At 43.5% G+C, this 9871-nt stretch overlaps 1 protein-coding gene across 1 annotated transcript in view; it reads right to left on the bottom strand.

The window, feature by feature from the left end:
• Positions 1 to 243: 243 nt before the first annotated feature.
• KLC1 (kinesin light chain 1) overlaps positions 244 to 9871 on the bottom strand; it is a 30499-nt gene continuing 20871 nt past the window's right edge. Inside the window, 3 exon segments of the mRNA XM_036844014.1 lie at positions 244 to 1337; positions 2021 to 2071; positions 6815 to 6976. Of these exon segments, the coding sequence (XP_036699909.1) occupies positions 2039 to 2071; positions 6815 to 6976 (195 nt within the window). The 3' untranslated portion in view covers positions 244 to 1337; positions 2021 to 2038.

Here is a 9871-nt window from a genome sequence, read left to right as displayed (position 1 = left end):
TGCCGGTCTGTGACTTGCTGGTAATGTGACTCCTACAGAAATTATCAATTTGCCATGTATGTAAATACACTTTAAATAGAAATCTCTCCATTTTAAATTTCATGCAAGATAATCCAATGAATATGAAAACCTTTGAACATGAAAAAGCTCATTCAAACAAAAGTAACAAAATCCCCAAAGGAAAATTAATTATATTACTGTTTTGAAACAAAAGATACACAGAAAGACTCAAGGAAATTAAGGCAGCTTCTAGGAAGATCACCAAAATCAAACTCCATGTTTAATAAATACGGAAGCATCTGGTCCATGAAACAGTACAGGACCTAAAACATTTAGGTTTGACATAGGCAACTTCCTTTTAACAATTTCATCTACATGCAATAGATATACTGTTTCTTCATTAAGTTATATAGGACAGTTTTATTAAATGTTGATTACAAATGTAATGGGAAAATTAAACAATACGTTCATTCTATACAAATAACTAAAAATCCTTAGATGCCTTGTAGGAAGCAAGTAAGAGTGCCCAGCTTTTGTATAACTGATTCAGACATTAATAAGTGAAACACTTGGCAGTATCTGGATATGAAAATCAAATACACAGAGTGAAAAAAATGTGTATAGAACAACTTTTATTCTCAGAATGAATCATTTAGTAAGATTAACAGTAGCCCCACCCCTTCTAGAAGCTACGGCAATGCTGCATTCCATGGAAAGAGTGAGAAGGTCTACCAAGCAGACAGACACCAAGACACAGGTCAGTTGGAGTGAGTTTATTAGAAGTTAGAAAGACACAAATACACAAATCACTGAACACTTAAAGATTAGTAGAGAAAAGCAGAATTGTCAAAATTTCACACAAAGACTACACAGCAAATTCTACTTGAGCACGATCCTAAGGGGAGCGCCCAGAGCCCAGGGTGGTCCCAGCAGGTATCGGTACGCGACAGGAGCAGCACATGCCCTACTCTGACAGCCTAGGTAGTGTCACAGTCACCATCATGCCATTGCAGTAACACCTGGGGGATACTACTAACTACCTCTTATCAAAGTGAACAGCTAATTGCTCTTAGTTTTTAAACTCATGTATTACACAGTAAATGGTTTTATTAACACAGTTTATATTACTAAGTACATATCTGGCAAAGCTACATGTATACAGAGATAAGGAACCCCCCAAAAGGACAGCAGCACCGAAAGGAATGGCGGTGTAGCTCTGACAAGAATCCTAGGGGATTGCTAAACACAGCCGTCAGCACTGGAGAGAGAAGAAAAGCTGGAGGAGATGCCGCCCATCATGCAGGAGACAGTGTGAGTGTCACACAGGGCAGCTAGGCCTGTTAGACAGAAACGGAGAGAGAAAGCCCGGGTGAAACTCATGAGAAAAGAGCCGGTTTCCACGCAGCACAGCTTGGCTTACAGTATTTCTAGGTCACAAAATCTAAGCAGCATTTTTACCGCTTTAGTATTTGGAATTACCTTCTGCCTGCTCCTGTCAGCCCCGTATGAAACAGGTACTGGACCTTATGTTACATTTTACATAATCTAGACTAATCACTCCTAATCCTCAATAAAATAAAATTCAACATTTTTAGAGCACGGCTGGCACCGTGCTAGACATCTCCTTGATACTCACAATAAAAAGGTTTTCAAGTTACTGTACATAAGGAGATTCCGAAACAAAAAACATTGACAGTGACCAAAAGAAAGACTGCTATGCACAGGAAGAGTGCATTCATTAAAGCTTTAACTATCAGAAATCCTCTCGCATAGAACTAAACTATAAAGTTCTCTCTGAAATCAGAAAGGACTTTCTCTGAAAAACACTAACATTTTAGACATTTCAGAAATGTTAAGAAACACTGACTTTTAAAGTTTATAGCACATTTTAAACATGCAGTTGATAATCCAAAATAAAATTAACTAGAAAAAGGATTTCCGAAGCAGCAACGCATCCTGGGTCCTGGCAGATTGGAAGCCCCAGACCGCGGGGACCTGAGCCCCGCCCGCGCTGACTCACCATGCGACGCTGAGCAAGTCATTTAACCAGCCCGAGCTTCATCTTTCTCATCTTTAAAATGGAAAAATAAAACTTGTTACCAACTCCCCACCAATGCTGGGAGGACAAGAAAACATAAGTTCTTGCTGCTCTTTAGAAATAGAATGTTAAAACGTTAATATAATTCTATAAATAGTACAACTCCTTGTGTTCATTTCAAAATTCAGTGCTACTCTATAGTAGTACTATTTGTAATATTCCTGTACTAGACACTCAGCAGAATACGGAAGAGTAATTTCAGTCAGATTCCAAGAGCATTTCATACACTTATCCACACACACTCACTCTCTCCCCCCCCCCGCTGCCCCCCCCCCCCGGCAAGGCAGGCTGGGCTTGGGGAGCAGCACCTGGAGGGGAGGTGGGGCGGTGGAGCAGGTAGGTCTGCCTGCCCTCCTTGCTCTCACCAGCTGGGAACCTCTCCCCTGAGAACCACCAGGAAGGACAGCACAAACCCACCCAAACAAGGTGGATTTCTACTCAAAACAGACTAGAGGGTTGGGAGGTTTCATTGTATTCCAACACTTTCAGAATAGTCTAGATCGTTATACTGCCATGAAAGAATATCTGCATCAAAAAACTGGGTTTCTGAACAAAAATTAACAGTATAATGTATTGGTGAAGAATTATATGGCAGTAATTATTATCTATGGATTTCAGGTGATTTGGTGTTTTTAAATTCTTCTTTGGTTTATTCTAGTTGTCTTCCTAGTTTAATTTTTATTTTTAAAAAATTACATTATTTCTAATTAACAGTTACCTCATTCCCAGCAATCCTGGGAAAGAGTTTAGTGTATTAAAAGCTTTTAGAAATATTAACATGGGGAGCAGTATGAAAAGAATGGGTACATGGGGGTGGGGCTACTTCAGAAGGACCCCAGTAGAGAACTGGCACTCTGAAAACAGAAAGGCCAGCACAGGTGAAGCTCAGGTCCCACTCAGAATGTAAGACGTGTGATGTTTCCTGGCGGCCTAGTGGGACCACTGCAAGGGCAATTCCTTAATTACAGTGCAGCCCCGAGGCTCCTGCGTGGCCCAGTGGGGACCTGGGTCCCGGTGACTGACACACGTGCGTCTCACAGTTAACGTGAAGTCAGTTTTACCCAGAAAGGGTCACTATGCACAGAGCATCTGCATCTTTAGAAGCAGGACCATAAGAGACTTATCTTGACAGTGACTTTTAGATCTGAACAGTTTACACAAAAATAACATTTGATGAAGTTACATTTTCAAGTACTTCAATTATGATCTCTACGGTACACAGAAAAAGAACAGAATTGTACTTCCCTAAACAAATTATCTACCATGTCAAGAATCTCATCCAGAAACTTCACGTGAATTAGAATATGTCCAGGAGCCTTACGTTTCTTATATCTTAATAGCACACAATTCAGTTCTCTGCTGACCCAGACTTGCAGTATCTGCAGGGAGTAACTATTATAACCCAGTTTGTCTTGTCTTTGACCACGCCGCCCTCTGTGGTCCATGTTACTTCTGAACTCTGAGAAAGCCTGCGCCTAGTGTCCTGTGAGAACCCAAGGGAGGGCTGTGTGCGTCCCCCCAACAGAGCAGCTCAGCACTTTCCCTACAGCAGCGGTTTCCAAACTTTTTAAGGAGCGCTGAAATCCTTTTTTAAAAAATTAAAATCTAATGTAGAACCCCAATATAAAATAAAACCTAAACAGCATTTTCTCATTATAAACATGTAACAAGTTCTTATGATAATAAAGTAAACAAGTAAGAACAATGAGGCTGCCTCAGAGAACCTGTGATCTGAACGTGAAGTTACAGACAGGTCCAGCCTCAGCGCCCACCTCAACTCCCAATTTATTTTTATCTTTTATCTTGACTGCATAACAGAGAAAATCTTGATGCACACAGGAAAGTGGCTGCAAATAGCAACAATGCTTAGTCTGCTTGCCCTGTAATCTCAGGGAAATCTGCACTCATGCAGAGACAGCATGAAACATTTTATCCTCACACCTGGACAGAGATGATGTGAGGACAGCAGTGTGTGAGCCTCTAAACCAAGGTGAGCTTCAAATGCGCTCCTCTGGTTGCACGCAATTACACCTCAATAAAGCTGAATCTAAAGAGCACTTAAGGGTAGACGAATGGAGAAAGAAGGTGTGGCCCATATATACAATGGAATATTACTCACAGCCAGAAAAAGAAATGAAACTGAGGTAATTGTAGTGAGGTGGATGGACCCAGAGTCTGTCATACAGAGTGAAGTAAGTCAGAAAGAGAAAAAACAAATACCGTACGCTAACACATATATATGGAATCTAAAAAAAAATGGTTCTAATGAACCTAGGGGTAGGACAGGAATAAAGATGCAGACACAGAGAATGGACTTGAGGACACAGGGATGGGGAATGTTAAGCTGGGACGAAGTGAGAGAGTGGCATGGACATATATACACTATCAAATGTAAAATAGATAGCTAGTGGGAAGCAGCCGCATAGCACAGGGAGATCAGCTCGGTGCTTTGTGACCACCTAGAGGGGTGGGATGGGGGGGTGGGAGGGAGATGCAAGAGGGAGGGGATATGGGATACGTGTATATGTAGAGCTGATTCACTTTGTTACACAGCAAAAACTAACACAACATAGTAAAGCAATTATACTCCAAAAAAGATGTTAAAAAAAACCAAACACCACCTAAGGGTGCATACTGCCTTTCCTGCCTCTTTTTAAAATGTAAATGTATGCTCTGAAAATAAAACTCAAAAGTCAAATGTTGGGAGAGCAGCACTAACTTCTCAGAACCTCAGAGCTTCCAAAGGAAACCAGTCTGAGAACCAAGGCCTCCTGTTTGGGGGCGGTCCTGGTCTGAGCAGTGGCCTCAGGCACCAGCTCTCGACTGTCCCTCCCTGGTTAACCCAAGCAGTTCTCTATTTACTCACTGCTTCACATAAGACCCCATCTGAGGGGAGGGTTCCTTCTGCTGCTCAAAGTGAGTTTAGGAACCGCTGCACTGGATGACCGGCAATCTAGATTCTTTCAGTCACCTGGATCCAGCCCAGGCGAAGCGCCCTGGGGTGGATTCTGTCAAAGATGCAGAGTCGCTAGTGTCTAAAAGTCAAGTAAAAAGGTATCCAGCACCCAGCGTGTGTGCGTCCTGAGTGACAGCATGTCCACAGTGAGAGAGGAAATGTGAGGTGAAGGGCAGAGAGCAGGAACTGGGCGGGGGTGGGGTCCCACCTCTGCCCACCGCACCGTGACGCCCGCCCGCCCGCCCTCCACGGAGGAATGAAAGCAGCTCTCCCTCACCCCCAAGTCTCAGTCTTGAAGACAGTAATAGAACTCTGAGATGTCAATAATTTTATTTTCACGTGATTTCATAGAAAGATTGACCTAGAAATACTGTCTCAAGAGAAAGCTCCTCCAGAACTTCATTCTAAAGGATCAAACCCTGCCCCCTGGCTCCTGAAGACCAGCGAAAAGAGGGGCCCTCTACACAAAGCACGCAGACAACAGCCACCACGGGGAGAGTACAGTACACAGTGCGGGCTGGACACGGACACGAGTAGGGCAGCGCCACCCTCATTTCCCTTTGGGCGACTGCCCAACGGGGTGAGTGGTCAAAGCAGATGCTGATTGGTTGTCTTGGCACAGGGAAACCAAAGCAAGGGAGCTGCCAGGTAAAGACAGTCGAAAGAGATGCTCTCCCTTAAAGCTTGGCCAACAACGTTCTGCACAAAATGTCAACTAGAGTGCTGACCCTTACCAAATTGATACAGCTGTAGAAAATCCCAAAGAATAAATAGATTCAATAAGATAGACTATAAGAAAGTCCCAAACTACCATTTGGCAAAACATCTGCACAATTACCTAATCAAACTGCATTACGTGACTTCAAAAAATCAAACTGCATTACATGACTTCAATCAAACTGCATTACGTGACTTCAAAAAAATCAACACTGCACCTGAATGCATTAAAGCTAATCCTGCATTCAACCCTCCCCCATAAAAGCAGAATTCCAAAGACACCAGCTCAATGTACAAAAAAATTACCCACGTGTTACAAAAATTCACTAGAAAGAAAATGCCCAGAAGGCAACACTGGAGAAACAGCAGTGGTAAGAATTTCCGCAGAGGCAGAGGCACAGCCTGGCCACAGAGGTGACACGTTTCTAATAGAGGCACATGCTCGGGACCCAAAAGCCTCCGGCAGGTAACCGTGGAGACCGGTGAGCCGCTGGGCCCTCCGTGGACTGAGCTGGGGCGTGAAGAGCAGCCACCCTAACATTCTCACTCCTGACCTGTTCTCTTCTACAGACGAGTTCTGTTTGAATCACCATTTTCCTTGGAAGTATTTAAATTAATTCTAACGAAATCTACAGCAGCCTCGTCAGTGAAATTAGGAGCACTGAAGTTAGCAATGAAAATGGGTAAGTTAAAAAAGCGAGTTAGTTATCTGCCACACTAATCCTAATATTAAAATAAAACCAAATTATGGATTATGCTTTAATAACCAGGACACTCAATCAGCATTTAAGTGCTCAAAGTTAAGCCAAACAGCTTTCATGGATTCCTAAAAAGAAGAAAATTACTACTTCAAACAAATAACAGACTTCAGTGTTAGCAGAAGAACTTACAAAAAGCTTAATTTTTCGTACTTAATTTGAGACAAGTAGGCTGTCTAGCAGGTAAGTCAGGAGATGCCAGAAAGCACTCCGGTGGGAGACGGCCCAGACTGCTGCCCGGGGCCTCGCAGCACGGGCTGAGCGCGCGCTGTGTACTGTACTTACCCCGTTCCACTCTACGCTCATACTCACTTCCTCCCCTCCGTCAGGGCCGCTCTCGTACTTGACCACATCCGCGCTGAGGCTCTCGCGGCTTCTCCGCTTCTCCATGTTCTCAGGGTCATTCAGCACTTCAGCTACTCTCTGTTTGTGAGCATTGTCAAGACCCTGCGAGCCAGGCAGGGGGAAAAGGGTTTGATCCATCAGCACTTAAGTTTTATTGGGGATTTCTAAGATAACTAAATGTATATTAGGGGAAAAAAGTTCTTAAACATTGGAGGGAAAAATCAGAACAGTGATTCTCAGGAATGTACACTTAAGACTTGTGCATTTCACCGTATGTAAATTTTACCTCAAATATTAAAAAATTATAAACAAATACTGAGCTCCAGGTTATGATGTGCACGCTGAAGTATTTAAAAGGAAGTGTACTGAGGTATACAACTTTGAAAGGCATCAAAAAAAAAGAAAGGACCGAAGGATGGATAGATGGGAGAGATGCTCGTGACTGAATCTCGGAGGCGGTACACGGGTATAAAATCCTCTCAACTTTGCTCTATGTTTGGAAGTTTCATGGTGAGACGCTGGGAAACTGCCCAGTTTTTGACACTTTAACATTAAGTGCCTGGTGTTCCATGCCTCCAAAATAAGTACGTGGTTGAAAACTCGCGGATTACTTTGCTCTCAGTATAACATTTTTAAAAATCAGCCACTAATTTAACAAAAGGCATTTTAACAGCAAACGTTCCTACTCCTCAGAGTGCTGAGCAGCAGCAAGCGCTCGCCTGCTTTCTCAACGTTCACCCCAGGCACATCTGAGTGAAAACATAACTGGATTAACACCCAGCAGCAAACGTTCTCCGTGTGCATTTCAGTACCATCTGATGACCAGGTGCAGCATGTCTTGTGTTCTACATGGACTCTCAACCCAAACAGCTCATGCAAATACCGTCCCTTCGCTCACCCTCAAGGTTTCCTCCTCAGGGGGGCACAATACCCAAACAGACCATGTGCTGCGGTGACCTCCACAGTGAAGCAGACCGTGGCCCTCCCAGGCGCAGGAGGGGCTGTTCTCAACAAAGCACTAGCAACATCCCTTTCTCTAAACATCTGCAGCTCCTGACTCTAGACACCACTGGTTGGATAAACACTATTTGGCACTGGTTTACAGCAAAGCCTGGTGGTGAAGGAGCACCACAGACCACTCCCAGTCGAGCCAGAATCCCACGCCGCCTACACGCAGGGCGCCCTCCCCTGAACAGTAGCCCCTCAGAGTCAGAAGACCTGGGAAGGACGACAGGACTCAAGAAAGGGGCTCCTGCAGGGCACAGGCTAGGAGAACACCACTGACAACACCTATGCTGGGCCTTCTCTAATCCCTCTGCACAGAATCTCTTGAAGGAAAAAATTCTAAGGTACCCATGGGTAACTTTAATCCCGGCCAAAAGGTGGCTATAAACCAACAACTGCATAGTAGGCTACATATACACCATTCAGGGGAAAAAGCCACACCTGCCCCTCCAGCCCTAAAAATAGAAAACAAAACCTGCCATCTTTATATGCATACACATACACAGTAATACATTAACTCCTTACTCTAAAACTGGTAATTAAAGGGCAAGAACTAAGCCTTTTTCCTGTATGTTCTTTACAACTGTATTTCAGCATAACTAAAATACCTCAGTTGATGAAGGAAAGTGCTTCAGCAGTCCTTCTATTGCCAAATAGTATTCCATCCCATGGATATACCACCTCGTGTATCCATTCATCCATCGACGAACATGTGTCTGTCTGTTCATTCAGCCTACTGAGAGTAATGCTGCCACGAACTTATGTGCACAAGCGCAGTCAATCCTCATCACTTACGGAGGCTGTATTTGCTAATTCACCTACTGGCCAAAATGTATTTGTAATCCTAAAATCAACACTCGCAGTGCTTTCATGGTCATTCACAGACACACAAAGTGGAGAAAACTTCGAGTCACCCGACGCGCACATCCCCAGCTAAGATCGAACAAGGTGACACTCTGCTTTCTTGTTTCACCTTATACTGTAAACAAGCATCCTCCCTCCCCCAGTCTAAATCATCTGGTGCCATGTTTTCCGCATTTCGGTCAGTGATTTCACTGTTTAAAACGGCCCCCGAGAGCAGTGCTAAAGTGTCCCCTGGTGTTCCTAAGCGCAAGAAGGCTGGGGTGTGCCTTATGGAGAAAGATAAGCTCTCTCCAGGCAAAAGTTACAGTGCTGCTGGCCATGAATCCGATGCTAATGAATCAACAACATATACTAAATAAGGTGTCTTTAAACAGAAGCAGACCTAAAACAAGGTTATGTATTGATCGGTTGAAGTAAATGTGACCAGAGGCTCCCAGGAACATAACTCTGTATCTCCCTAGGAACAATGGTTCAGTATTTGCTAATTCAGTGTTCAGAGCAACTTTACAGAACAGAAGTACCATGAATAACGAGAATCAGCTGTATTTGTTTTGAGTACCTGTGTTCCATTCTCTCCAGTGTATACCTAGGAGTGGACTTGCAGGGTCAGATAGGAACTCTATGCTTCACTTTTGGATGAACCTCCAAACTGTTCTCTACAGAAGCTGCACCATTCTACGTCCCCACCAGCAGTGCACAAGGGTTCCAATCTCTGCACCTCCTCCTCAACACTTGTTATTTCTGTTTTGTTTTTGAATTCTAGCCATCCCAGTGGGTGTGAAGTGGTACCTCACTGTGGTTTTCATTTGCATTCCCCTGATGACTAATGATGTTGAGCATCCTTCCATGTGCTTGTTGGCAGTTGTGTAGCATCTTCAGAGAAATGTCTATTCAGGTCCTGTGCTCGTTTTTTAATTAGGTGGTCCTTGTGTCTTTAAACATTCTGGACACTAGACCTCCTCACAGATGTGATTTGCAAATATGTCCACCCATTCTGTGAGTCTTTTCATTTTCTTGATAGTGTCCTTGAATGCACAAATGTTTCTAATTTTGGTGAATCTAATTGACTGACTTTTGCTTTTGTTGCTCGTGCTTTTGGTGTCATATTTACCATATATTTACATTATA

The sequence above is a fragment of the Balaenoptera musculus genome, chromosome 2 (genome assembly GCF_009873245.2).
Source record: "Balaenoptera musculus isolate JJ_BM4_2016_0621 chromosome 2, mBalMus1.pri.v3, whole genome shotgun sequence".
Classification (NCBI taxonomy): domain Eukaryota; kingdom Metazoa; phylum Chordata; class Mammalia; order Artiodactyla; family Balaenopteridae; genus Balaenoptera; species Balaenoptera musculus.
This window is presented reverse-complemented; position numbering and strand designations above follow the sequence as displayed.